Below are 27,580 nucleotides of genomic sequence, written 5' to 3' on the forward strand. Positions count from 1 at the left end.
TGTACTGTACACATCCACCGGCCGAAGAGAAATAGCTCAGAGGACTATACCATTATCTGCACACTCCCCTCATATGACCTGCAAAAATTCAACTAGACTTAACCTTCAGATCCTGAGACAGAAAAATGAGAGGATAATGACAGAAAAATGTTTTGCTTGATTTTATATATGCAGTCTGCAGCATTTACTGGAGATGATGATTTCAGCCAGTGCAGAGCAGATATACAGTTGTCGAGAAAATTAGGTCTACCCTTTGCTATCCTATTAAAACCCACAACAATCTGTACCAAGCTGCATGCAGTCATTATTTTTATGGGCAATAGTTTGGGTCGTATTTGCATGTTGTGTACGTTGCCTTGGAAGTAAATGCCAGCATGATGCTAAAAGCAATACATACATCATTACAAAGAATACATAATGTATGCAGTATCATAACATCATGAGCGAGAGTAAGATCCTGCAGATGCAAATTATAAGACTTTAAAACAACGGCTTCATGTGGGTCCTTTTTAAAGAACTACTACTCAAGAACAAATACTCTTTGAATATGCTTCACTGAACAGATTTGTGTTGTTCATGTTGAATGAAACAGACCTATCAGTCAAATCAACACTAACAGGCTTGTTCCAGTAATGGAAAGCTGCTTACAATTTTCACTATGCATCAAGAATTGAATCTAATATTAAATAAACAAACCAAAGGCTTTGTTTGACACATTCAGACAATGCTTTGGAAGATATGGCTTCATTTGTCAAATGAGTGAATAATCATGTTGATAGAATACGAAAGCAGAATCGGAGCAATACTTAAACTGAACTCTCAAACCCGACTAACCTATCTAGTGTTTCCAGCTGGGATTACTGTGTGATTGTTCTAATTTATTAATTCAGTGCTGTTGTTGAAAAAAGGCTAATGCTTTCAAAGTGATTGCAGCGTGGACTCTATTATGCCCAAGATGACAAGTCCAGCACTAATAGCCTCCACCCTCGAGTTGTGATGAAATCTCTCCAATCTCTCTACAAGGATCAGTACACTTACATATAGTGCATGATGCACACCGGTCTTGCATGTGATCCTTTTGTAGACATATCCATCATTATCACCTGCTTTTGGGATTGACAACTGTAGAAGAAATACTCCGTTTCCTCTTTTTAACTCCTTTCTGCATGCTGCAGCCAAAGCTCATGGTGGCAATTGATCATGTTAAACCATGAATGAAGAGAATAATGATCCCCAAGAGAGATTATTTTTGTTGAGATATGATTTTAACGCATTCAAAAAGTGTGAATTTCCTGGTGCAGGGTTTCATTTTGAGTGCAGCACAAATTATAGTACACTGTGGCTCATTTAAGACAAGACCGGACCATTCACTTTTCATTCATTCAGACATCTCTGTGCATTTTCTTTCACTGAAAACAATATCACTTCTCAATTATGGGGCTTCAGTGAAAAACATCAGACTATCCCATCTTCTTCTGCCGATCCAGGAATTTCTGTCTTCTGTCAACAGGTATCTCATCTAAAGAGATACCATGATTGCTTCCCCTGTAATGAGAAATACAGGAACACTCGAACACAGAGCAGGACACAACAGACCGTGCATACAAAAAGGCCTTCTGAACTTTGCACAGCTGAACTATGTACAAAATATCCTCTTACCCTTGAAGATCTGGAGGAATAGGCAGAGGTTTGTTGAAATCTTCTCTCCCAACCAACCAGTATGTGTTCTCAACACCTTTCCCCTAGAAAAAAAAGACCATTAGCGTTTATTTGCTCCTATTCCCAAGCCAGTGCTACACAGGATACATTACATATAAACTATGATGGAAGCTCTCCTTATCTTTGTTTTATTTACCTTTAACTCTGTCATGCCTCTAACTTCGATTTTGTATCCCAGCTTCAAGCTGTTCAGCACATCGACTGTGCTTTGGTTCACGTGGATTCTGTAAGCTGTGATAAGAAATACAGAAAGTTTGCAATATTTACCCACTGAAACTGCTTCAACAACAGGCATACATGTGAATCTGTGTCATCCTCTGAACTTCAGGCTTAAAAGATTTTCCTTTGGTTCTAAGACCGCATTTCAATTATGGAGTGCTGTACCAGCCCTCCTGTGCTGGTCTGCAGCCACATGGTGGCAGTAGACCACAGACTGTTACTATATGCTGCTTATGTTTAAAATAAATAAATAATGCATTGCTTTAATGCATAAATGCATTATTGTTGTCATAAACAAAATAGCACAGACTGAAATAGACAAAAAACAGTTTAAAGCTGACCAGATGGTTTCACCACAGTATGGGATCTCCATGAAATGTACGAGTTCTATTTTTAAACATGTGCAAGAGGGATTTAGCCGTTAATACTGAAGTTTATATTTAATTTATACAGCAGGCACAGGGTAATCAAGGCAAGGGTCACTGAAGACATTTACACTGAAACTTCAAATTGCCTTCTAATTCTGCTGATAGTCTTAAAGGATTAGCAGGGAGTGCTCATTTAAAGCCCTGTTTAGCCTCAAGCAGCATGCATACAAACTGCCATACACCTGTCTCCTCAACCACAGTCAGGGAAGCAAGAAGAGAAAAGAATGAATCCAACATAATATACAGCAGACTCACACAACCCCGTGGACTCCATTCGAGATGCTGTGTTGACAGTGTCCCCAAACAGACAGTACCGGGGCATGGTAAGACCCACCACTCCTGCTACTACTGGGCCTGCAAGTACAGCACCCAAGAGCTCACAAGAGCACACACAAACAGAGGGTGGAAGGCCGTTGGATAGCAATATTTCATCTCATAAACAAATGTGTTTGTCTGATTTTCACTTTGTAACATGACTGTAATGACTATTTTTTTTCTCTGTGCATATTAGCATTAATTCACCATATTAGACTCACAATTTTTCAGCCATTTAGTAAAAGTGTGCTCCTATCGACTGACATTATCAAAATCGTTAGGAATTGGTAAACAGAAATGACCACTTCTGTGTGCATAAAAAAATCATAGAATACAGTTCAACATCCAGAGTGTGCAGTGTGTTAATTGGATGACAGTACTCTAAGTGGATAGTCTATCATTGTTCCAGGAATAATTTCCAGACAAGGATAAAGGAGGTAAAAAAATACCCCTTGCCTGAGAGCTTGGACTTCTGTATTGTTATACCTCTGCAACAAATTATCTTTTCCTCAGTAAGAAATGGAGTTTAGACTGATTTAACACTATATTGCTCACTGTGCATGTATGTGAGTCTAAAACAAAGAACCCACAAAGAACCCCTCATATGCAGCATTAGCATTTGATATCATGATAACTGTTCCTTACGGCACACGGGAGGCAAACATGTAGCTCACCAGAGTGCAGACCGATGCGGATCCTGACTTTAAGCTCAGGCATGTGCCTCATCTTGAAGGTCCCGATGCAGTGGAGGATGTCAAGAGACATGTTGGCCATTTCAGCTGCATGACGAGTGCCATTCCTATTAGGGACTCCCGAGGCTACCATGTAGGCATCTCCAATAGTTTCCACCTATAAGAAGACAAGTTAAACACACACCTGTGTTAGAAGTAGTGTGCACACCATATTAAAATGAAATTAGGCAGGAATTATGGTCCGGGTATATATCAGATAGAGGAGCAACTGAAGCAAAGTTTTGGAAACAATAAAGAGATTCTAGATCAAATTTTCAGGGTCATGTTGATCATACAGAATTTGAAATTAGGTTTGGTTTAAAAACATTTTTTTTTAATCAACAAATTAAACAGGGAAATCATTGTTCATCATCTGCATAATAACAATAAAAACACAGTTAGTTATTACTGACTCAAACAAGAATAGTGAAAAAACTAGGCCTTCCTGACAAAGACCCCTCAACACTCACCTTGTATACGTCATGCAGGCCAATGATAGCATCGAAGCAGGTGTACAGGTCATTGAGCAAGTCGACCACCTCAATGGGCTCACTGAGAGCGGATATGGTGGTGAAGCCCACAATGTCACTGAAGTACAGAGTGACCTCGTTGAAATGCTCAGGTTTGACAGGCTTCCCAGTCTTCAGTGCCTGAGCCACAGACCTTGAAAAAGAAATGTGACCAGTGGAGAGGAGACAAGGATTTCTTTTCTGTGACATTTCTAAAATCAAAGAGTGAGATATGGTGCAGTGTGTCAACACTGTGCTGCAACAGCACTCTCCTCTCAATATGCAGTTAAAATAAGGAAAACCACTTCTCTTTGACACATCAGTTACTTGAAATGGCAGCATTTATTTTTATTTGATGTGATATAATGAAGCTTCAATGAGATATTCATTGCTGTGAAAAGCACACTTGTGTTTATTAATGTGTCCTTGTTTTGACAACTAAATAAAAGAAACAGCCACCGCTAAGAGATGGTTTTGGTAATCACTTGCACTACAAATTTCAAAGGAAACACAGAGGTAGAGGCTGATGTGCTGCACAACACGCATCATTCAGTATTTTATATATGTACTTTTTGGAGCCTTAAAGATATAAATAACCTAATCAGCAACCATGTAAAATAACACATTCTGATAGAAATGGTTCTGATTACATAAAATCTAATAGCAGGACAACTTTGATTAGTTTTGTTTGGCGGGTGCTGCTAAGCATGTCTGAGTCTATTCAATCTAAAGATGTTTGAAAAGAAAGGGGTTGCTTTAGACAGGTTTTGAATCACATTCTTAATGTACATTGATTAGACGCCTTTTTCACAGCTACCCTGGTCTCTGTGGTGCCTCTGTAGTGTTATTGTCACACTTCTCCTCTATAACATTTTGAATTGATCGGTGTACTGTTGTCATGTTGATACTCTGCAGTCTACATGTCCTTTGTGAGTCAGATAAAATTGGTGAGCACTCACTTGGGCAACATCTGAGCCACCAGAGCATCAGTCTTCTGCCTCTCAACCTCCAGCTCCTCTGTCCTCTCTCTGATCAGATCCTCCAGGTTGGAGGAGTATTGTTCCAACATGCGCAGCATCGAATCAATGATGTTGGTCTTCTTTCCCTTGGTGATGCTCTTGAACTATCAGATGAAAAAATGAGGGGGGGGGCACTTATGTCATCTCCGCCTAAGAAGGACCAACTCTGTATCAGCCCTGGTTTTCAGATTCTTTACCTGTTTGAAGATCTCCTCAAAGGTTGGCCTCTTCTCTGGCTCTTCACTCCAGGCCTGTTTCATGACCTGTATCACATCCAATGGGGCTTCGTCCACTGACACAGCAGGCCGACACAAAGGAGGAGGCTCTTTGACCTTGCTAATAATCTCTGCCAACACAGCCACATTGACCAGAGCACAGAAATGTTGGACACACAGGCACCAAGACAGAGAGAATTCACGCAGCCATTAACTGCGAATGTCACTGATGATTTTTGAACAACTATTGTGACATTTATCAATTTATTTTTAAATCAGTGTGAACAATTTAATTTGTGTAATATTAGTGGAATTAGTGGAACTACAAATGGGCTGTGTTCATAGTACATTATTATGGATGGCCATTGATCTTTGGTCCCTGGCAGAGAACATACACTAACAGGTAAATATATAAAAATCATTTACAAAACTACATTGCTTTATTCAATATATAAAGTTTTAGGATGTGGTTATTAAAGCGCGACTCACCCTTGGGAGGCATGTCCAACATACAGAAAGGTGCTGAGCGAGAGATGACCTCCTGCATGACAATGGAAAAGCTGTAAACATCTCCTTGGAACGTGCCCTTCTTCCTCTGACCGGAATTTCGTAACAGCTCAGGAGCCGTCCAAAACAGATCTTTTTCATTCGAAAAACATGCATCATGCATTGTTAGACAAAGAAATTTGATACATGCGTCAGTCACCAAAGCAGGCCATGAATGAACACAAACTCACCCTCTGGCTTTTCTTCCTCAACGTCAATACCTTGGGAAATCAAGATTTCATTGAACCCATAATCTGTCACCTTCAACACAAAGCGTCCATCTACCACACAGTTACGGGATTTGAGCCTTCCATGGATGATGTCACGATTGTGCAGATACTTCATTCCCTGATGACAGTTTGTAGAAATGTGTTAGAACTGAGATAATAATCATCAAAAAAAATTATAGTTAGGAAGTATACAAAACAAGTATTATTTTCTCCTTCACCCGAATCAGATCCATTAAAAGGGAAGACTTGAACATCCAGTCAAGCCGCACATCCTCATTGCTAAGCAGATCCTCCAAGCTGCCTCTGGAGCAGTGTTCCGTCACAACACCAAAGATCCCAGAGTCAAAGAACAGTCCCAAGAACAGATTGAGGTTCTCATGCCTCATGTCTCTGAGCTGAGGGGAAGACAATGTAAATATCAAAGCTCAGAGATGAACAGCTTGTCTCTTGGATGTAATCTCACTTTGCATCCATAGTGCAGTTAGTTTTCTCTCATTTTGAAAATAAGACAACGTCATATATTTGAGCTCAAACATACAGCAGATCACAGGATAATCACAGATTCATACCAACATATAATTTCTGGTTTCTGATATTTATGGAGAGTCAGCATACTATCAATGAGACATACCTTCAGCTACCGAGGAAAAACATTTGAATACAGAAAGTCAGCAGTGCTTTGTTCCCATTCCTCCACTTAGTCACTTACCTTGACAAATACACACTCAGTGCTGCTGTTGACACCTGATACTGACCCACTGGGTAATTTCTTCAACCAAACCCAGTCACCCTGTGAGGCAAAGAAAACAATAGTCTTTATGAAGCCACCTCAAGACATTAGCTTGTGCCGCTCTACTCACCTCAAACACAGCAACATTGGAGCTGTCTGGTGTTGAAGCCAAGTAGCTGCGGCCTGACACTGAGTGGTGAGGCGTCTTCATGTCCAGCTGGCTTTTCATGATGCTTTCATCATTCAGCTTCTGCTCACACACAGGACCCAAAGACTCAGCTTAAAGACAGCTTTCTCACAATACTGTGTCAGCCTGTTCATAGATTCCACTTAGAACTGACCCTTCTGCTGACTTGAGTGTTGATGAAGACCAAGTCATCCAGGGTCAGCACTACCCTTGCTGATCCACCGATACCACCTCCTCCCAAGTTGAACCTAATCCTGCCGTGCCTCCTGAACAATAACAATAACAATATGTTATAAAACCCGCACATTTCAGCATTGGATGATTTAGCAACCTTTGATATTCTGATGTACATACTTAAGTCGAAAGGAGATTAGGAATCCAAAACCAGCCAATCCAAAGAACAAAGGGAAGAGAAAGAACATAGTGACTGAATCCAAGCCTTGGGAAAAAGGAACAAACACAAAGTTGGACAGTTTGGATGGACTGAGCGCAAAAATGCCAGCTTTTAGATTAGACTTGTCTTTCAGTCATATTACTGGTTTACTGACCTCCTGAACAAGCAAAGTATGGGCTAAACCAGCAGCCTGAGTCTCTGTAGGGTGTACTTCCTGCAAAATGGATCGAACGACCAAGGTACTTCAAGCTGCCTGTTTTTCCATCTGTATTAGCAGCTTCCAGAACATGAGTGGAGTAGAGAGTGCTGCCGATGCCACTGTAGTCCAGCACTACATAACGAGCCTGCATACCATCACCATTCCTACTGGCTCTCAGGGGCTGATTAAAGCCTTCAAATTCAAAGCCGCCCTCACTGTCACCCAGCATCTGACCAGTCACCCAACGGCCTCCATTGGCGCGTACCTGTTCTGTAGCCATTGCTATGTAATACATCATGTTGTAAATGGTGCCAAAGAATGGAGAAACCTAGCACAGGAGACAGAGATGCAACAGTTGTAAATTCAAAAGTGAAAAGTTTGTCATCATTTTCTACCATGACAACACACAGAAGAGAGTTGTACCTCCTCTGGTGGGGTGCTGCTGCGGATTTCAAAGCTGTTCTGAGCATCTCTAAAGGCTTCATGGAAATTGCGATTTCCAGAGTCAATGGTGATGGTGAGAACACCATCATAGGCTTTCCGCAGATTGGTGTCATTGCCAAGAGAATAGTAGAATGTATCTTTGTAGGGCAGTGAGTACAGGAGGGTGTCATAGGGGATGAACACATAGCCACGATCGATCATACGCATTCTCAGGGCTGTAGTCAGAAGTTCGTACTGGGCTGGACCACCAATCAGGACAGAAGGCATGCACATGATGACCACTGTGGAGAGAGGGGGGGTTTAAAAACTCATATGTTTGCATCATTGATGTGGAGGTTCTTTTCATCTCTGCATTTGCACCTCACCTCTGACTCGGTCTGCTTCTCGTACTTTTGTCAGGGCTCTGCGAGGCCCATCCTTGTCAGACTTCATAGTCACGACAGGGTTGACTGGAAGGCCGAGTGCCCTCAGTGAGGAGGCCAGCTCCTGTCCAGTGGCTTCCCACAGGTCTGACTCTTCTGAAATAATGGCCACATGGGCCCACCGGAAGAACCGCAACACAGAGAAGAGAACACGGGAGGAAAGTGGCAGCGGCCTGAGGAAGGTGGGGTACATCCTTCCTTTATCCATGTTCGGTTTTAGGCAGCCCCATGAAAGAATCCCAACATCCCACTCTTTTGCATACAAAGCTGCTGAGGAGCAGTATCCTGGGTTGGCAGGGCCAAGGAAAGCAGCACCATAACCTTCGAGTTCACCAAAATGAGCAAGGCCACGGGACGACTTGCATTCCTCATTGATCAGCGTGTAGTCATACCAGTAGCCTTTATTTAGGTAAGGGTTCTTGTTTATGCGGCTTATGGCGAGTCGGGCTGCCAAGTCAGGTAGGGCCTTAGAGTATAAGAGGTCACATTTCCATGGCCCAACCAAGGCCACCTTGAAAGTGGTTGCCCAGCCTTGACAGGGCAGAAATGAGAACATGAGTAAGGGAAGAAGAAACCAGCTGCCCCACCAGCTGCTGGAGCGTTGCACTGGGGATGATGGCAACTGTGGTTTTGATGACAGTGATCTTGATGAAAACGATGATGATACTGACAATGATTTTAACTGACTAAACCCACTGCAGCTGTTTGTAACTACTGTCCGTAAATGTGTTTTCCTTTTCATGTCTCTTGAGTCATGATGCCATCGTGGGTGGTACGACAGGTTGTGCAGGAAGCGCGGGTCTCTGTGACTTGACATCTCCTCACACAACTATTCTGATGCTTTGGACACAGAAGAGGGGAGTTTACAGTGATTAGTGTGACAGTGTGTACGTCTTTTGTGGATGGGACGGTCTTCCCTTGGCACTCAGTGGGCCTCTAGTCCAAAGCTGGACAGGCAATGACACAACCCCAAGTCATCACTGCCTCCAGAAAAAAGAAAACAAAAAAAGTGGAATGAATTAGATACTTTCAACAATGACAACGAGATATAAGTTCTGTAATACAAGCAAGAACATCTCTGGGTTGGGTTTCCACAGTACAGACATGATCCTTGACATTAACCTACATCTTGCTGAGCTGTTTTTTTTTTTTTTTTTTTAAAGAATGGGATCCTGAATCTTATCAGTGTCCATCTGTCTGACTGAGGACACGATGCCCAAGGTGCCAGTGCTGTAAACTGGAGAATTAATGGGCTGTTAGCAAGCTGATTAGTCCTGGTAAAGCCAAGGAATTTAAAATCAAGCGCAAGATAATGTGAGAGCTAAATCTGGCCTTGATGTCTTAATTTGGTCTCTATGTCTCTTTCCCCCTCTAAAGTCAATCTCTTGAGCTCTTCTCAGTAATGACTGCTCTTTTTCATTCCACAGATTCTTGACATGTGCATCTAAATTTACCAACTAAATTCACAACCACCAGAAAAGGCAGAACATAATTTTGTCCAAAAACAAATGATTTTTGATTCTGCTTAAATTAGTGTTGCAGGTTAGTTCAGAAAAGGCTGCATTAACATTAACAACATTTTTAGCTGGCTGTAAATCCAATCCAATGTTTTACCATAAAACATTTCATGCTCTACAAATCACAGGAGTTTTGAAAATGTATAGTTGAATTCCTATTTGTGATGTACATACAAGTCCTTCTTTTCAGAAATGCACTTCTTAAAAATGGCTGCTCTTGTCCCAAGAATTGACGCTGACAGCTAAGGTAAATACATTTTTTTATTTTGACCTATGCAAAAAATTTGAGCACTGATAAATTGAAACAAACTGGTTTATGAAGACTAATTAAAAGCTGAAGCTCAAGGTTTAATATGCTCGAACTATAACCTCAAATTAAAAATGATGCATGAAAAGATGTGTGCCTTATGGACAGTTTTAAAGCAATATTAGCTTTTTTTGAGGGCTTATTTTTGGAATAATAATAATAATAACATATATATGGTCCGTATTATGCATCAAATAAAAAAAGGGCAAAACATAAAATGTTACCACAAGCAGCTGATTCATCCTTATGTTCTCAAGATAGAATGTAGCAACCAAGCAGCAGCCCACAAACCTCCTCAGGTGACTAATACCAATGCTGTCTTAAAGGCTCATCGGCTAAGTGAAGCACTGACTAGAATATTCTCCCCATTTGAAAGAGCTTTAAAAAAAAAAGGTCATATCAAGCTAATCCTTCAAAATCCTCTTTACCTTTAATTTATAGACCAATGAATTTTGAGCATTTACTATTGTTAATGGGAAAATTGATAAGTCGATCTTTGGTGTTGAAACAATCTGACCTTTACAGGAGTAGCTGCACACAGAGCTATCATGACTAATGAGATGTTCACATAATTAGGCCGCATCTACAAAAGAGATGAGACAATCAAATAATATTGATTTAATAAGAGAAAATACTGACCGGGAGCAGTTATTCTACACAGGAGCCATGTCAGTGAAAAGCACTATCCAAACATCCAAGCCTCTGTTGGATTAAGTATATAGAAGTATATAGCAGGTGAAGTTATCTTTGGTCCTTTGTTGTAATAAAAACCATAGGTAATAGGTAATCCAAATAAAAAGTAAAAGGAGAAAAGGTCAAATCATCCTCTGGCATTCAAGATCCTTAAGGATAAAACTGAAAATAATAAACCTCCACATTTCCAGCAGGTTCATCTTCGTTCAGTTCTTTCTGTCCATGTTTTGGACTGAGACTCACCCCAAACCAAAGAGCAGTGGGACGGTGTGTGAGAAGAGCGAGTCCGATCCACTGGATTGGTTAAAAAAAAATAGATATGGTAGATAGGTGAAGTAACATGTAAAGGAAAGAGAGGGAAGGACCAGCAAGCTTTGACTTCTCAGTCCTCTTTAGCTTTTAATCCATTCTAGTGTGGGAGCAGTGTGGATAAAGGGAGGGCTGGAGGAGATGAACAAGAAGGTGAAAGTGGTGGCATGTGTCCTCTTCTGTTGGGAATACAAGGTGACCATTCAGTTTACACACTGTAAACTGGTGCAGCTGACATTTGAGCACTTTGTATATTTTAGTTATTTTGCCTGATTCAATTAATGAATTTACCCTTTTATCTTAATAGCAATAGATGGGATTATTGTTGGGGAGAAAATGGTGGCTATAATGTCCTTCGCTCCAACTCCATCTGCCTGACATCTAGGGCTTTTTTTTTTTTTTTTTTTTTTTTTTCCCCCCCCTAAAACAGGGACAAATCAACTCATTAAAAAATTCATGCATTAATAGTAAATTTAAGACTATAATCCACAAAAAGGGCCATACATTTGCCTGAAGAAAATAAATGAATGAAAAAAAGTTAATAACCTGACTAATGCTAACCAGAACAATTACAAAGCTCAGCAGTATTGATAATACAGCAGAATACGTGGTACTCACCTGGATCTGCAGCCTCATGCAACCTCACTGCTGCATTATATGTATGGCTTCAACCTGTGTTCTTCCCTCATCCACTACTCCTGCCACAGCAGCAAAGGATGCTAACTGAAACTGAAACTGACCCCCCCCCCCCCCCCCCCCCCACCTTCCATCCCATAAAAAAGGAAAACCTGTTAGCTATATACTGCAATATCTTTAATTCAATAACCTCAAACTCACACCAATGGAAACACCAGAAAAATGAACACTGATTATGATAATATCATGTGCTTTTTTTAATGATATATGATGAATTGCCATCCTTAAAGTGCCCAGCTTTCTTCACATTACCTTAGGCATCATGCCCACCCTAACAAAGTTTAGGATCAGATAACAGTCACAGCTCAAATGTCAATATAAGCATCTTACATATAAGTCACATAAGAAGTATATAGGCAGGAGCTGAAGGCTTAAAATATCTTGTGCTAATCTACTGAAAGTCTGCTTTTGCTCTTTTGACCTGGGAGCATGTACAGGTCACTGCAGCACTACAACAGGAATTATAGCCTGTCAGGGGAGGGTGGTCCACATTTTCAAAAAAGCTTTCAAATCAGAAGATTTTCACAAGTTATATAGAATATCAATTAAAACACTTCACTTCAGTATTTGCTTCTAAGTTTTGTAATTATGAAGGTGTCCTATGCTATATGCAGAAGAGCAAGGCCTTGTTTGTTCTTGTTTAGCCTGTCCTGCACACTGATAGCAGCCTTGTTGAAGTAAATCAGATTAGTCAGGTGAGACTGTGCTAAACTGATCTGCTGCCCACAAGCCTCTTAGTGACATGGCCAACGGCACTGACAGAGATCACTTCAAAGCAAGGTCAGACATAAAGCCAGCCCAGCTGAGCAAAGAACCAGCTTGGCCTACTGCAGAATCAGCAACATGGCACACTACTGATATGAAACCAGCACTTGTGCCCTCTGATCACTCACTATGCAATTCATCTATATTCTGAACCACAGTCGCACAGGCAACACATGCTAAGTTACGTAGCTTTCAGCATTTGTAAAACAAATGGGAGATGACTTTGAGTATAAAGGGCAACAAGAATTTGAGACTTAGCTCCTTTTTTTCATTTATAACTTTCCAAATGCACCCAATGTGGCGTGTCTCTGCTCAGGGCTGAGTGAATCGATGACTTACAGGGACACTGCTCTCTTGGAATTCTTTACTTTCTCTGCTGAAGCTATTTATCCCAGTTAATTAACCAATTACTGGGAAGAGACTATGGGAGGAGCGATACAGAGGCTTACTGTTGACAGTTGTCTCCATGGTGACCTCACGAAATTGATGAGGTGAATTCATTTGGCTACCTCCCACTGTGACATCACTGAGTTTTTCCGGGATCTCAGGCTCAGAGCTGGGCAGGAAGGTAGAGTCCTCCCTGACATGTCGGCCACTATGAAACTTGTCTCTCCTTTCTGAAGCAGTGGCCACAGAGCTGTGACTTGTGCAACATTAAATGTAACATAAAAATTCACGTACGAAATTATTTTAAATTGTGTTTTCCAGAGATTTATAGAAACACATTGGTAGAGATCTCCCACATTATTTGAGTAAGCTAAAAAAAAAAAAAAAGTGTGACAACCAGACAACAGAAAAATATGGTGGTGAGACGGTCGTGTGCATGTTGAAGAAGAGAAATAAGAAATTGAAGTTTTTGTTTGCTTGTTTTTTTAAATATAAAACTTCAATTTCAGTGTTTCAATAAATGACCTTGCAGTGTCTTATATTTAGGTCATTGCCAAAGTTAGCATGATTTGCTTTTTTTAATCAAAAACTATAACCATATGAATATAGCACGTTGCAAAATACGGTCATTTGTTACTCTTAAAATAAGAGCTTCACAAATACAACGTTAACTTACTTGTTCCCGTTTTCCCCGGTAACCCGGACCAATTAAACAATCGGACAGCACACTTCCGGTGTGGCTTTATTCTCATCGCAGTTTTTTGCGTTGTGGAGTTTGCAGTTGCGTGAGCCTTCTCGGCCACCGTAGGAAATACCATTAACGCCACCAGTATCACAGACACAATTACATCACCATCATCCGTTTTAACTGTGACCTCTGACGTAATGAGGAGAGGCACACGGTAATGGCTGTTTCCTCTAATGGGCTCCCATTATCCTCCACCACATGCACCAGGGGGCCCGTCTCATCCTTTAAACTTCAACACAACATTTATTATAATCTCATATATTGTCTGTTGTGTTCATGCTCATAATTAAATAATTACAAGTTATTATCTGATTCTGAGTAAAGAGAGCAACAATATTAACTTTTACCAAATTTGATTTGACTTATAATGATGAGCACCTAACAGCTGTGACCTATCAGGTTACTGCAGTGAACCCTGGTGGTGGATGGTAGCGCCCTAAAGTCACGTTGTTCAACTTCATATTGAGATAGACACCAGTTCACAAGAAACAAATCATCTGTAAAAACATCCCAATCTTTTTTACATTTGACAGCTTCATTGGCAATTATTCATGCATTCAATAACTTCACAGATGGCTGTGACAAGAGAGGAAAATTTGGTGCGTTTTAAAAATTACATTTTTGCTTCATATCTCCTTTTAGCGGGGCTCTTTTGAAACTTTACTTGAAGTTTGATCAAATTTTTAGCTGTCGGTATATATTCAGTTTTCTGATATATACACACAGCACAATTACAATCTGCATTAAGTTTATTTGTGTCTTTGCTCATATAAGCCGACATCAGATGGTCAAAGAAGTGGTGCAGGAAATGTTTTATTTAATGAAAATGACATTGAAGAAAACAAGAGCCTTTAGACCCAGAAATGCGATGAATCTAACTGAAATTTGCACGTGCGCAGGGCTCACGTTTTGTTCACAATCAAATATTTATTTTTTGTGATAAGCAGCCTTTTCCCATCACTTGGATCGTGGGAGAGTATATGTATTTCCAACTTGAATTTCTGTCCTGAGCCTAAATGTTATCAGCCAGCCATTTAATCTGGAGCGTTGTCAGGTTTATCGATGTACAGACGTTGATTTTGTATGAATTTGTAGGACTATTTCTGCTGATGTAAAAACCCAGCAGATTGCAACTGCTGCAAAGACTAATCATCTGTCAGAGATACTGTGTCATCTTCACAGCTACGTTACAGTTTTTATCTCGACTACAGCTCCTTGACAAGTTATAATTGTTTTGGGTTCTTGTGATTAGATGGAAATGCTTCTCACGTAATGAAGACTGGTGATTTTACAGGATGTGCTGTTGTGACCTCACAAATTTTTGTTAGAAAGTGTGCATTACAAATTGAAGATATGGGACTCTATTGAGCAGAAATATGGGTATTTTAGTATTTTAACCAGCTTTTTCTCATCAAATTATGGACATAGTTAAATTACTGCTGTCTTGTTTTCAAATTATTCTCTCGAGGTCAATATATAAAAATAGATGAGCTGTGAAACATAAATAGATGACCTCTTCCTGCCAATGGCAATCACCATGCAGTGGCAAGGAATACAAAAACAAAGCTTTTTAACACATTTAACAAGAATTACATTTCTCAAAATTAGGTTTATTCATTTATTAGTTATTCAAAAACTCTGTTGGGGTTTGCCATGTTTATGTGGATTCTGAGCTTCCAGGGCATGTCTGCCCTCATGACACACCCAGAGAGGTGGAGCAGTGTGGAGCACTGTAATAGAGAACATAAAAACCTGCCGTACTCAGAAATATCAATTTGGGATTTGTCTGTTTTGCCTGGTGTGCTACAAGGGAATCTTGTTCAGGACCTCTGCTGTACAATGTCACTCATCAAGGTGTTGACCATTATAGCGTTAGTCCCAGTTGTTTTCAACCTACTGAAACTGGCCTGGAAATGTTGGCGTGGGCTAAGAGAGTTTGTGTTGTCAGAATATTGGAAGGTGAATTTAAGGACGTATGGACAATGGGCAGGTAAAGTCAAAGAAAACCTGTTGCATGCTGTATTTCAGTTTACAAACTGTATTTATTGTATCTATGTGTGCGTAAAAAAATGTGAAGAATTTAAGAGTTCTTATAAATTACTGCAATATAATTCTACAATTATACTGATTGCTGTGGAATTTCTGCAGTTGTAACAGGCGCAACATCCGGCATTGGTAAAGCTTATGCCAAGCAAGTGAGTCTCCTGTACACAACCACAACAATTTAAAGCTCTGAATAGTTGGTACGCTCACTGACCAAACCCGTCGGTCTGTGTGCCTCCTTCTAGCTGGCACAGAGAGGCCTGGATGTCATTTTGGTAAGCAGATCTGATGAAAAACTTCAGGTGGTTGCCAAAGAGATAGGTTAGTGAAACTTTAAAAAGTACTCTAGGATTTCATACTGTTTTCCAACCGAACACATTTTTTGTTCAATGTACGAATCCAATATTCAAAATATCACTTGTCCCCCTCAGAGGACCGTTATGGACGAAAGACTCGTACCATCCGAGTGGACTTCACAGATGGCCACAGCATCTACCGTGCTATAGCCAAGGAACTAGAAGGCCTGGAGATTGGAATTCTGGGTAATAGGAAAACTGATTACAGAAAAAATAACAAGGAATTGGATCTCATTTAGATACTGTATGAAATGAAAAAAAAAGGAAATATCAGAAACTAATACTTTAATAAAAGATGGATCCATCTGTGGCATCACTTGAATGAGGCAGTATAATATCTGTTCTACCTGTCAAGTTAAAGAACACAACAAATTCATGCTGAACCTTCGAAGCAGAGCAGCTGTATGTTGATGTGCTTTTATATGACTGACTTAGCTTTGAAAAATATCAGGTTTTTCAATGAATAATGAGCATTAAACCAATATTTTTTTGCTTTTTTTACCCACACAGTCAACAATGTAGGAATGACACATTCTGATCATCTTGCCTATTTCCTGGAGATACCAGACAGTGAAAAGGTAAGTGCTGCATTATAAATGTATATTTCTGTGGACCAAAACACTTAAGTGTTTATATTTACTGACAGACTGCTAGAGAGGTCGCATTTACCTGAATCACCGTTCACATATTTTCCTTTGTGCTCATATGTTGACCAGAAAATCACTCAGGTTATCAACTGTAACATACTGTCTGTCTCTCAGGTAAGATCTTTATATGACATGTGATTCATGTGTCACTGTGATTGTTTGTGTCACATAATCTACAGGTATCTGCATTCACTGTTTCAAGCGTACACTTGTTTTCTGAAACGTTATGATGATGATGTGTTATCTTCACTCAGATGACCAGACTGGTTCTTCCGGGTATGATTGAAAGGTATTGTCACAAATACTCAGAGGCTTAGAGTGGGTGTGAGAATGTGGGAATCACTTGACACTTAAGACTCAATTGACTTTTTCTTGTAGCATCTTGTGAGGTCACTCAGCTACTTCAGCGAGTACAGTGTCACCGTGGTTTTCAATGCCACCAACACACTGACACAGAAAATAGTCCACCCAAAAGACTGCACAATGCAACCACAGAATTATTTTGCTGTGAAGTCTGGACAGACCTATACAGTACCTCAGAGACACCAAACAACTACTAAACAAATGCACTGCTCAACACGGGTGGGAGACGGCTGGCGGTGAAAGGGGATCAAAAGAGGCCATCTTTGTCAAAGTAAAGAAACAACCCCTTACACATGTAGAGGTATGAAACCCGCTTAAAGTGCTGGGTTCATCACCTCCCACTAGATTTAACAATTCCTCATAGTAATCACTCACAGCTGACCTCAGGTGACTCCAGTGACAAACTCCTGCTGAACCAAGTGACATCATTTGCCTTGAGAATAACCCCAGAGAGGTTAAATACCTGGGTCTCCTCACCAGTTGGTCAGAATCAACAAAGCCTCCAGGGCAAGAGGTTAAATGTCTTCAATTATCTATAGTCCACTTCAGTAAGTTGTTCTTCGATAAATTCACAGAAATCTGTCATCCATCTTCTCTGCAGAGGGTCAGGGCTGATCATCAATATCTCCTCTGAAGCGGGAAACCGTCCACACCCTTTGTTTTCCCTTTACTCTGCCACCAAGGTACCCTCTCCACCTTCACCTGCACAGGCTGTTTGAAATCACGCCACAGGTCTACCACTCACTCTCTGTTTTGGACTTTCTTCTTCATTTCAGATATTTGTTACATATTTCTCGCAGTGTCTGCATGCCGAGTATAAGTCAAAGGGAATTACTGTTCAGGTAAATGAAACTTCACCTACTCAAATAATTTCTGATAATGAAATTGATAAAGCCAAGTTTGTTTGTTGAGTCGAGGCAATATGTGTGTAAATATGTGCTTTAAATATACATTTTAAAGATATGAGTCTGTTATGGGAGACATTATATCCCCCCTTTATGATTTTACATTGTACAAAAGCTCATTCAGTTTGAAGCACTAAATAGCACTTAGTGACACACAGTCAGTTTCCTCTGTGACTGTGAGATTCATACTTTGTGAAAACAAAAAAGTTAGTTCTAGTAACCAGGGTGTCCTTAAATGCAATAAATTTTTTTCATATATACATTTCTTTTTGAAGATTTCTTTCATTCTGTTTGAAAGCAGCACAGATACTGCTCTCTGCTGGACAAACTATGTAAGGGCCATTCTGATTTAGGTGACCTCAAACGTCCTCTGCAGTTTGTTTGTTTTTTGTTTGTTTTAAAGAAATTGTTGTGTTCTAACCCAGACTGGCACCTTTTCTTTAATTTTAATGGATATGTACTAGATTGTAAAAAATCTGAAAATACCGCTTTTGTAAGTAATAATTTCTCTCCAAGAGATTAGAAGAGTGTAAAATCGGAGAAGGTGGGATAACCTGACACTTGGTGAAGTTAGACTGTAGACTGTCCACATCAGAGAGGTTGAACATGATCCCTCTTCAGTTTTTGATGTGGGTGGAAAATAAGAAGACTGAGCTATGTTCATGTTTTGCTCCAACGAAATAGTCAAAGGCTAATTTGAACAGTGTGTTTTTATTAGTTGAGCAAACATGGGGCTCATGAAACAAACCTTTGCTCCCTGTGTCACCACACTATCTTCCTTTAATTTGTTGCATCAAACTCAGCTTCTACGGATTCTTTTGGACTGTACTGAATCCTTTTTAAAATCTTTGGTGTTTAAATTGAACTGCAAATTATTTTTAAATGTTTCATGATAGCAAGGGCAGATTAACCCATAGACCTGGTAATGTTTCCCCAGTGCGTGGCCCCGCTCCTGGTGTCCACCAACATGACAAACAACATGAAAGTCAACTGCTTTGTGAAAAGCGCTTCAGAGTATGCCCGTGAAGCCTTGAACACTGTGGGTCACTCCAGCTACACCAGTGGATGCCTTTCCCACGCACTCCAGGTCAGAGAAATGACCGACCATGATCCATGATGCAAAGTAACAGCTGCTACAATGTCTCACCTTTTTTCTGTCATCCCACAGAACATGGCTCTCACAGTACTCATGCCAGACTGGCTTCGCATGTCATCATTCTTCATCAGAGTGCTACGAAACTATGTAGATATAGTAAAGGGTCAAAGACAAGCATGCAAGGAAGATGAGAAGTTCAGAGCCTGTTAGCGCTGTGCCCCACAGCAAGAAGGTTGTGGATTCAATTCCCAGTCATTTCTGCGTGGAGTTTATCAAGATTGTTATTTAACAATATTATTGTCTTGTCCCTGTATGGGTTTCCTCACATGTTTACATTAATTGGGTACTCAAAATTGGCTTTCGGGGTGCGTGAGTGTGAATGGCTGTTTGCTTCTACATGACTGTCATGTGATAGCCATGTGACCTCCCACAATCCTGACAGGTAGGTGGTTGGTAATGAAATGAAAATTCAATTTTGCACATTTTGAATCACTGTAACAACTTTTATTTTTCTATGGAGCAAACACATTTGAGAACTTTATTCATTTCATCTTAAATTAACACAGCAGTATATATGTGAAACTCTGCCACTGCTATACATTATTACACTTGAGAGATATACAGACACAATGTGTATAATGCAGTTAAGAAAACTTGATACATACATACATAAATACATTGTGTTAGTTAAAATGACAAAGATAAGTACTTCTGACCAACATTCGCTCCTGTGCACAGTGGTGTCAAAAACTCTAAAAGCACTTATTCAAGTTAATCAGCATTTATTACACAAGTGACAGTTATTTAAGGCTTTCTTCTTGGCCATGAATTACAACGTGAGATGGACTATGCCAAAAAGGGCAAAGCCAAGTCATGTAAGGTGCCTCATCAGCATCTTCCTGTTGATGGTGTGTTAGAGATCCATGCATTGTTGAGTGGTAAAATAAAATGCAAGTGTACTATGACAGTTTGACCTCACTGTATTTTGAAAATACGGTTAGTAAATTGCTCATAAAAATAACAACATGCATTGGTTTCATTCTTGGCTTAGGCCAACCGGGACAGGATTCAGGGGTTCTAAAGTAACCATCACTATAACCATTTCTTGGTGAATTTTTGACTTCCTGCACCATGAGCCACACATTCTCTTTCTAAATGCTGTTCATTCTGAGCTCAAATGTGCACAACAATTCCTTTTGTCAAGACTGGAGATACACATGTAACAGCCAAAGAATGTCTAAGTGCATGGAGAACAAAAATCAGAAGCCAGTTCAGTGCAGAAACAAAAGGCCTTTTTTCCCTCCTGGTCTAACAACCAGCCATAATGTTAGAATGATGAAAAACAGAAAAGTAAAAACACAAAGGAATTTAATTATTAGGAATTAAGACAAAACCATTTGAAAATGAAGCAGAACCATTTTTATTGTGGTTAGCTGTTATTCATGATTTCATCCCTGAAAATATACAGACATTTCAATATCCAATGTCCTAGACAACCCGTAATTCTCCAAACAATTGTATTTTTGTTTTGAAGAGTCTTTGACACATTTTCATCATTGTCTTACGTGAAAAGACAGACCTAAAGACTTAAAACTAATGAAAACAAGAGATATTATCACAAACATGACCCAAAATTTTTTTTCCCCCATTATTTGGTTAAATCACCAAGTCAGTTCAAGTATGTGAAAATAGGAAATTATCCTACAGTTAATGCTTAACTTCTACAAGCAGTCAGATTAGACTTTACTGCGTGTGAAATATCCGATTATGCACCGTGAACTCTTGACAGCACATGCTCAGAGATCAGTGTATGTGACTGGGGTGACACCGTGAATGAGGAGCGTTGGCCCTAAACCATTGGTCACAGACTCTAGCTGACTTATATACTGCTGTGCCTGGGTATGATGAGCAGGAGGTCGAGGTAAATACAGGAAGCGAACAGCAGCTTGTGAGCTGTTCTCCATTAGCATAGAGTTCACCGCCGACAAGAAGCCCTCGGACAGAGGCTGCGTCTTCTCTGGAGAATACTCCATGTCCTGCTGAGCATGTTGCTGCACCACCAAGTCCCATGGCACAATCTTTATCGACGCCCTGATCCGAAGTTTCCTCAGCAGCTCTCGAAACGTCTCCTCGTTTACCACCCAGCCCTGGTCGCTAGACTCCGTCGCCACATTCAGAAAGATTCTCATTCTTGCGTGGCGCCATTTGTTCGACATGTTGAGCACACAGGCCATCTGCAGCAGAAACAGGCTGCATACATCCTGGTAATCACGACTGCCTGGCTGGAGCAGGTTGAGAGGCCATACATCTATAGTACGCTCTGATCCATCCACCTTACTATCTTTACCTTCTCCCTCTAACTGGAAGAAATAGCGACCAAGACACACGTTCTTGTTCATTTTGATGGCATCAGAAATTATCCCGACGTACTCTTCTGGTGATAGCCAGCGTGGGCTCTCAACATGTCGGACAGGGGGGAAATGGGCCTGTAAGGAAGGCAAGTCAACCCCAAAATTATATTCTCCCACCTTACTTTGTCCGATAGATGAGTCACAGAATGCAGTATCTTGCAGAAAGAAGTCTTCGGGGGTGCAGCTGTCATAGAAGCCCAGAATCAGCGTGTTGGGCTTCATGCCACCTTGTAGAGAGAACCAGTGCATAGGTGTCACCACGTGCAGATAAAAAACAAACACAATCTTTGGTGAATGTGGGCAAAGTGAAGGGTAAGAGAAATCCTAGCTTACCTAAGCCAGTGATGCGGAGAAGATGCTGAGTTCCTTGTCTGACAGATTGAGACAGCGTCAGATCTACAAAGGCCTTCACCCCCAGTTTATCAACGAGACTCAACCAGAAGTTATACTGCTGCTGGACTGGATCTGATGGCAGGGAATCTAAACACAGAAAAAGGAAGAATTAAAGACCCACATTTGGTGGAAAAATATAACTAACAATATAGCGCAGTAAAAGAGTTTCCAGCCGGGCAGAGAGGCAGACCTGGCTGGTTAGTGTCAGGATATGTCAGTAAAGTGTTCTTCGTATCTGTAAAGGACCATTTTATATCAGTTTGGTAAAAGTAAGGTTTATACAAATAAACACGAAGCCAGCTATTCGGCAAAGTTCAGATTTGGCTGGTTCAAACTCTCAGATCTGGTGCCACAGTGGTGCAGAAAAGAATAAACACACTTCAATATCACATCACACATCAATAATGCAGGACAAGCAGCAGGTGCAAAGTAAAAGGCTGTGATGGAGCTTTCCATAATGGTGGTTGTGGACTATCGATTAGCCAATCAGAGAAATCTATTTATCCTGATCATTAGCTCTCAGACCGAATAGTAAAACTAACCACAAGATGGCCAGTTGTTTCAATACATCAGTACACATGAGAAAACAACATTGAGAGTTTCACTTAGCTACCGAACCTGCATGATGTCCTGCTATAAAAACATAAATGATTGAAAGATAAGGTTAATTTGATATTGTTTGTTGCAGGCGGCCAACAGAGTATTACCCAGATCTCCCAGCTGCACATGGCCCAAAACATACAGTCCTCCCTTCTTCAGCTGGTTGACAAACAGTATGAGCTGACAGGAAGAACGAGGGTTGGCCACCATTAACAACACCTGCGGCCTCCAGAACTTTACATGCTCTTTCCTCACGTCCAGCATCAGCAGATACTTGCGCACCTAAAACCACAGTGGAGAAAGAGGGACATGGCTCTGTTGACTAACTGTACTGATTGTGAGTCCCCGCTGTCTGTCCCTGCTGTCTGTCCAGATACCTGATGGAAAATGAGTGCCTGGCTGATGTAGCCCCAGCTGCTGGTTGGTGATCTGTAATGGAGGAAAAGGAGCAGCAGTAGCAAGAGGACGACGCTGCCTGAGGAGTACACCGGGTTAATGACGAACATCATGACTAAACAGCTCAGGATCCCCAGCAGGCAGGTGTGCCAGGAGAAGAGCTGGAAGGTTGGCCTGTTAAACACACAGAGGCAAAAGGCTGAGGCCACTGAACAGCATCAAAGATCACCTTTAATGCTCCATCAAACATATAAACAGAAGGTTTTATAAGCAAGCCGGAACAGGTTGTGATTGATAGATCTTTTACTACCTGAAATTTGGTGCTGATGCCCACTCAAGAGCTAAGCAGGCCAGGTCAACTGCAGCATATGCAAGCAAGTAGAAAACAGTCACCAAACTTGCTACAGCATTGAGCTCCCCTGCAAATACCACACACTGAAACAGACAGAACATAAACCACAGGTTAGTGACATAGGCCGCTAGTCTGAAAGTTGGTGACCGCACACCTCTGAATCTCTGCTCACCTGTGCGAGGCCCCAGGTATACAACACTGCCACCCACGGATTTCCCGAGCTTGATGTGATGGCAGCTGGGGCTAATGGTAGACCTGTGTGGGTGACAAATTTCTAAGAACACAACTTGGCACACAAAGCAGGAGCAGATACAGCGAGTAAAAACCCCAATCCTTACCAAAGAGTTGATCCAGAGCTAGAGCGTGAAGGATACGAGATGCTCCAATCATAGCACACATCGCAGCTGACAGGGAGGCACAGTATATCCCAACAGTGACAAAGGGTGGCCAGATGTTTATACGCTGCAAGAACCCATAATCCTGAATCAGCAGGGTCCTGAAGAAGAGGAAACAAACAACTGATTTCTTTAATAACTGCAGCTACTTACTTGTTTGTTGATCTATCAGACAAATAATTTCAGACCTGTCACAGGTGGCGCTGACCAAGATGAAGAGAAGGACGTAGACTGTGAATGTGTAAAGAACAGCTACAATGGTGCCTTTGGGGATGGAAACACTTGGAGTCTTCAGCTCCCCTTCATGTACACATGGAGCAAAAACAAACATTAGGGCCTCCTTGTTTGTGTGTACATGCACTACAGTGATAACAGTGAGGTTGAATAAAAAAAATTGCTCTCCCTATGAGAACATCTCGATGTTATTCAGAAAAATGCAATGCACATAATTCAAGATCAAGCAGCAAAGCCATCATGGAATGCAAGGCAATTATAAATCCAATATTATGACAACAGGATTTAACCTGACATATTGGCTCCAGCCATGATCCCAGTGCAGCTGGTGAACATGACAGCAAACACGGTGGCAAAAGACATGACAGAGTTGGTGCTGTAGTCCAAAGAGTAACCAGCTACAGAGAAAAATGAGGAACAATGACAAAACTTTTAATAGATGCTCCTATATTTACATGTGATCTGTTTTACTTTGAACTCAAATCGGCTTTCATATCCTCAATAACACAAATGTCATCAACACTCACAGCCCAGGTTGTTCCTCAGAGTGGTGGCACTGAAGCCTGTGTAGCTGGCGTTGTAGCGGAGGGTCTGGTTACCAGAACCTTTATGTGTGATGACAAAGTCACGAGGTTTGACCGCCACAGAACTTATGAAGATGGACAGCAGGGATATGGTGACTACCAACAGGATGACAAAGGCGGTGCGGGAGTAGATGTGAGCACCCACCAAACACACAAGCAGACACAGCAGCAGGACTACGGAGGAGTACAACACTGTGTACCAATAACCCTGAGGAAGCACTTGTACTGCCCCAGACAGAGATGACTCTAAATCAGAGGAAACAGACAGAAGACAGAGAATCCTTTAAAAAAATAATAATAATAAATGGGATGTGGGCTACACGACGTAGAGGGAGAAAAACTTACCAGAGTCAGAACCAAATACGTCAAGTATGGCCTCCACAAGACCAAGAACATATTCTCCACACGCAAACACTTTAGCCAAAAAGAACATCAACCCGATACTTCCTCCAAACTCTGGGCCCAGAGACCGGCTGATCATGACTGGTCATCTTTTGTTAAGGGTGGTGATTCAGCTGAAATGAGCATAACTGTGGCTAAACTCAAGTAACCATTAAGATAGATAGATAGATAGATAAATAAATAAATAAGCAAACAATTTCTGAGCTGTTTGTTCTGGAAGGATACAGTAGGCTCCACCACCTTGTATAGCGCCATTGGTGGAAATGGCACAGATAGACAATATAGTGAGCGATATGATGATGTAAGCTACGACCACCATTAAAAGACCCTGTAACAGGCCCGCGTGACCAACCACAAACCCTGGAAGACAGATAATGGTCATGTTAGTCCCTGCAGGACAATGACGCAGGCTCACTGGAAGCGAATGCATAAAAACATTCACTGTCTCCAAGCCAATCCACTCTCCAATCTCTTGACACATGCACAGCTCACCTGTTCTCAGAAACAGCACAATGCTGAACATGGAGAGGACAGTTGGCACCATCACCCCAAAAAAGGTGTTCAGTTTACGAGGGTCTTTACTGGGAGTCCCATTGGGTGATTCAGGGGTGGCGTCTGGGGTTGTGTCACTTGCCACCACCGCTACAGACAGACCGCACACCCCAGAGGTGATCAGGGGGGTGCGTTCCCCCGACATGGCTGCTGAGATGAGCTTCGGACTTTTCTTCTCAATCTAAATGAAATCAGCAAGGACAGGTTTCACATTTAAGTGAACGCTATTACAGAATTTAGAAACATTGTTGGAGTTGATGGTTACTTCAGTGTCTGTTTGCATACAAACAGATTACTTTGATTCATTGAACTGACACTGACAAATATATATCTCAGTTTATCTCTGTTGGGCAGCTCTGCCTTCCCAGACAGGCTCGGTAAAGGCTGAAAGACGAAACACAGACTCCCTAAACATTTCTCCCCTGTTTTGGGGACACAGAGAGACAAAATATCATGGCAGTTTTATGTCATAATAGATCATGCATATTTCTTTTTCATGTTTCTATGTAGACAGTCATGTGCACAGAGGTACACATCATGCAGAAAAACAACCTGTTTCGGTGGCTGAAAATGTTAAAATCAATGGCGAGTGAACATATTTAAGAATTTTTAGAGAAGTTAAAAAACAAAAAAAATTTTTTGGATTCGCATGTCAGTTTCAGTAGCTCAACACAACCATGGAAATTAATTGCACCAGGTTCACCAGCACTCTCAGTCAGCTGACACCACACGATAGATCATTCATCTGATCTGTTCTGGAGCTGTTTACAGTCAGTCATGCATTGTCTCGTAGGCAAAGGAATTTCCACTACAACACAGAAAAAGACCAAGTCCTGAAAGGCCTTCAGGAAGAGGCTGCTAATAATTACAGCTCCTGTTCACACCTACGGTTGGTATTTGGAGTCACCTGATTCGAAGCTGCTCATCTTTTTTTTACATGCAACTCAAACCAAACAGTACACAGCTGCCTGAGCTGCTCTGCCATCATCTCAAACTCCAGCTCCACCATTGTCTTTCTTCCTCAAGATTTTCATCTCTGAAAATGTTGCCAACTTTGCCTCAACAACAGCCCTTATCTGTGCGTTATTACATCACATTACACAACAAAGCATGATGGGATATGCAAGAGACACAGGGATCTAATTTTTATGGTTATAAGACCCAGCTTTGCTTTGCTTTCCAACTACTTTTGTTAAGTGATTAATTGAACAGGCAGTCTGACTGAGCTGCATATGATGGGTTGGGGATTTTGACTGTGAATCTTTGATTATTTCAGGGACTTCAGTCTACTCTGGCTGACTCATGGGTGGGTGGTTGGTAGTCAAATATATCTGATGAGGCACAGTCAACCCCATTGCTGTAAAATGAAATGGCATGTCAGTGGATTGAAAAGGGAAGTTGAATGTGCTGTATGACTGCATCATTCTCAGTTTCTGAGTTCAAGTTGATGCTCAGCAGATGTTAATGCGGACCGGCCAAACCATCCCGGAGTCCCTCTGCGGGTCCACGAACCTTACGTAGGAAGTGGAGTCGCTCGTCCGCAATCTCACCCCCTTTCCGTCGTGTATTAGTAACATGGGGGTGAAGCCATTGCAGTAGATAAAAACTTTGTGCACCCTGAGAGGTACTTGGCTAAAATGTGGATAGACAAAGCGCCATTTTGGGAGCACGCATGTTTACGTTTAGAGGTTCACCGTCAGGTCAGGAAGAGGTCGCGCCGGCGGCTCCTCCAGCTGTCATAAAGTAACGCACCTGGCCTGCAGTGTGGCCACGCTGTCTCTCAGCAGCGTCAGGGATTTTTACACCGACACACAGCAACGCCCTGATGCTTTACTTCCCCTCCAACACCCCAAACTTACCCCTCCGACACAGTTTCACCCACTTCCTGCCTCCCAGCGGCTTCTCTCCGGCCTCCGCTCAGCCCGCCCTGCTCTGTCCTGCCCTGCTGCCGGCGGCTCGGCTGGGTGTCTCCGCCAGAAGGCTACGGTCCCGGCTCGGATGCGCAGCCTGCGGCCAGGAGTGACCGCAGAGGGTCGGCGGACGGAGCGGAGCTATCCCGAGAGCTGGATGCTGCGAAAGATGCGCTGCCCAATAACAACACAGCAGCCATGGCACGCCTCGG

The 27,580-nt window shown here is 41.5% G+C and overlaps 3 protein-coding genes across 4 annotated transcripts; 1 reads left to right on the forward strand and 2 right to left on the reverse strand.

Moving 5' to 3' along the window:
• Positions 1-1,460: 1,460 nt before the first annotated feature.
• Positions 1,461-9,124, reverse strand: gucy2d (guanylate cyclase 2D, retinal). Its single transcript, XM_029519822.1, has 18 exons — positions 8,251-9,124; positions 7,865-8,166; positions 7,397-7,769; positions 7,203-7,287; positions 7,003-7,114; positions 6,792-6,911; positions 6,641-6,721; positions 6,150-6,326; positions 5,893-6,049; positions 5,645-5,794; positions 5,138-5,286; positions 4,881-5,044; positions 3,883-4,075; positions 3,356-3,530; positions 2,622-2,720; positions 1,856-1,950; positions 1,660-1,742; positions 1,461-1,545 (listed from the first exon to the last, which is right to left on the reverse strand). Exons 1-18 carry the CDS (start codon positions 9,122-9,124, stop codon positions 1,461-1,463), a joined length of 3,474 nt encoding a protein of 1,157 aa, XP_029375682.1.
• Positions 9,125-15,568: 6,444 nt separating this feature from the next.
• hsd20b2 (hydroxysteroid (20-beta) dehydrogenase 2) lies at positions 15,569-19,349 on the forward strand. Its single transcript, XM_029519823.1, has 11 exons — positions 15,569-15,719; positions 15,878-15,924; positions 16,018-16,093; positions 16,204-16,314; positions 16,639-16,706; positions 16,845-16,889; positions 17,030-17,064; positions 17,740-17,821; positions 17,915-17,980; positions 18,981-19,130; positions 19,212-19,349. Exons 1-11 carry the CDS (start codon positions 15,569-15,571, stop codon positions 19,347-19,349), a joined length of 969 nt encoding a protein of 322 aa, XP_029375683.1.
• Positions 19,350-19,634: 285 nt separating this feature from the next.
• Positions 19,635-27,580, reverse strand: slc12a9 (solute carrier family 12 member 9). 2 transcript variants are annotated; one of them, XM_029520070.1, is made up of 14 exons: positions 27,318-27,580; positions 25,399-25,639; positions 25,132-25,266; positions 24,850-24,987; positions 24,448-24,750; positions 24,211-24,318; positions 23,875-23,986; positions 23,630-23,787; positions 23,464-23,546; positions 23,250-23,374; positions 22,921-23,113; positions 22,651-22,825; positions 21,884-22,030; positions 20,936-21,777 (listed from the first exon to the last, which is right to left on the reverse strand). In XM_029520070.1, exons 2-14 carry the CDS (start codon positions 25,601-25,603, stop codon positions 20,936-20,938), a joined length of 2,724 nt encoding a protein of 907 aa, XP_029375930.1. In that variant the 5' UTR covers positions 25,604-25,639; positions 27,318-27,580. The 2 variants fall into 2 exon arrangements, with proteins under 2 accessions (XP_029375931.1, XP_029375930.1); XM_029520071.1 differs by lacking the exon at positions 27,318-27,580 and having other exon boundaries at positions 19,635-21,777; positions 25,399-25,603.

This window comes from Echeneis naucrates, chromosome 14 (assembly GCF_900963305.1).
Source record: "Echeneis naucrates chromosome 14, fEcheNa1.1, whole genome shotgun sequence".
In the NCBI taxonomy this organism is placed as follows: domain Eukaryota; kingdom Metazoa; phylum Chordata; class Actinopteri; order Carangiformes; family Echeneidae; genus Echeneis; species Echeneis naucrates.

Excerpts from the sequence above, each read along its gene's own strand:
- gucy2d (XM_029519822.1), bottom strand. The coding sequence starts at position 9,124 with ATGTCAAGTCACAGAGACCCGCGCTTCCTGCACAACCTGTCGTACCAC. Across the intron at positions 8,167-8,250 it reads AGAAGCAGACCGAGTCAGAG|TGGTCATCATGTGCATGCCT; the intron begins GTGAGGTGCAAA and ends CTCTCTCCACAG. Across the intron at positions 4,076-4,880 it reads GTGGCTCAGATGTTGCCCAA|GTCTGTGGCTCAGGCACTGA; the intron begins GTGAGTGCTCAC and ends TTCTTTTTCAAG.
- hsd20b2 (XM_029519823.1), top strand. The coding sequence starts at position 15,569 with ATGTCACTCATCAAGGTGTTGACCATTATAGCGTTAGTCCCAGTTGTT. Across the intron at positions 17,065-17,739 it reads CTTCCGGGTATGATTGAAAG|AGGGTCAGGGCTGATCATCA; the intron begins GTATTGTCACAA and ends TCTTCTCTGCAG. Across the intron at positions 19,131-19,211 it reads GCCTTTCCCACGCACTCCAG|AACATGGCTCTCACAGTACT; the intron begins GTCAGAGAAATG and ends GTCATCCCACAG.
- slc12a9 (XM_029520071.1), bottom strand. The coding sequence starts at position 25,603 with ATGTCGGGGGAACGCACCCCCCTGATCACCTCTGGGGTGTGCGGTCTG. Across the intron at positions 25,267-25,398 it reads TGTGCTGTTTCTGAGAACAG|GGTTTGTGGTTGGTCACGCG; the intron begins GTGAGCTGTGCA and ends TCTGTCTTCCAG. Across the intron at positions 23,375-23,463 it reads ATACCTGGGGCCTCGCACAG|TGTGTGGTATTTGCAGGGGA; the intron begins GTGAGCAGAGAT and ends TGTCTGTTTCAG.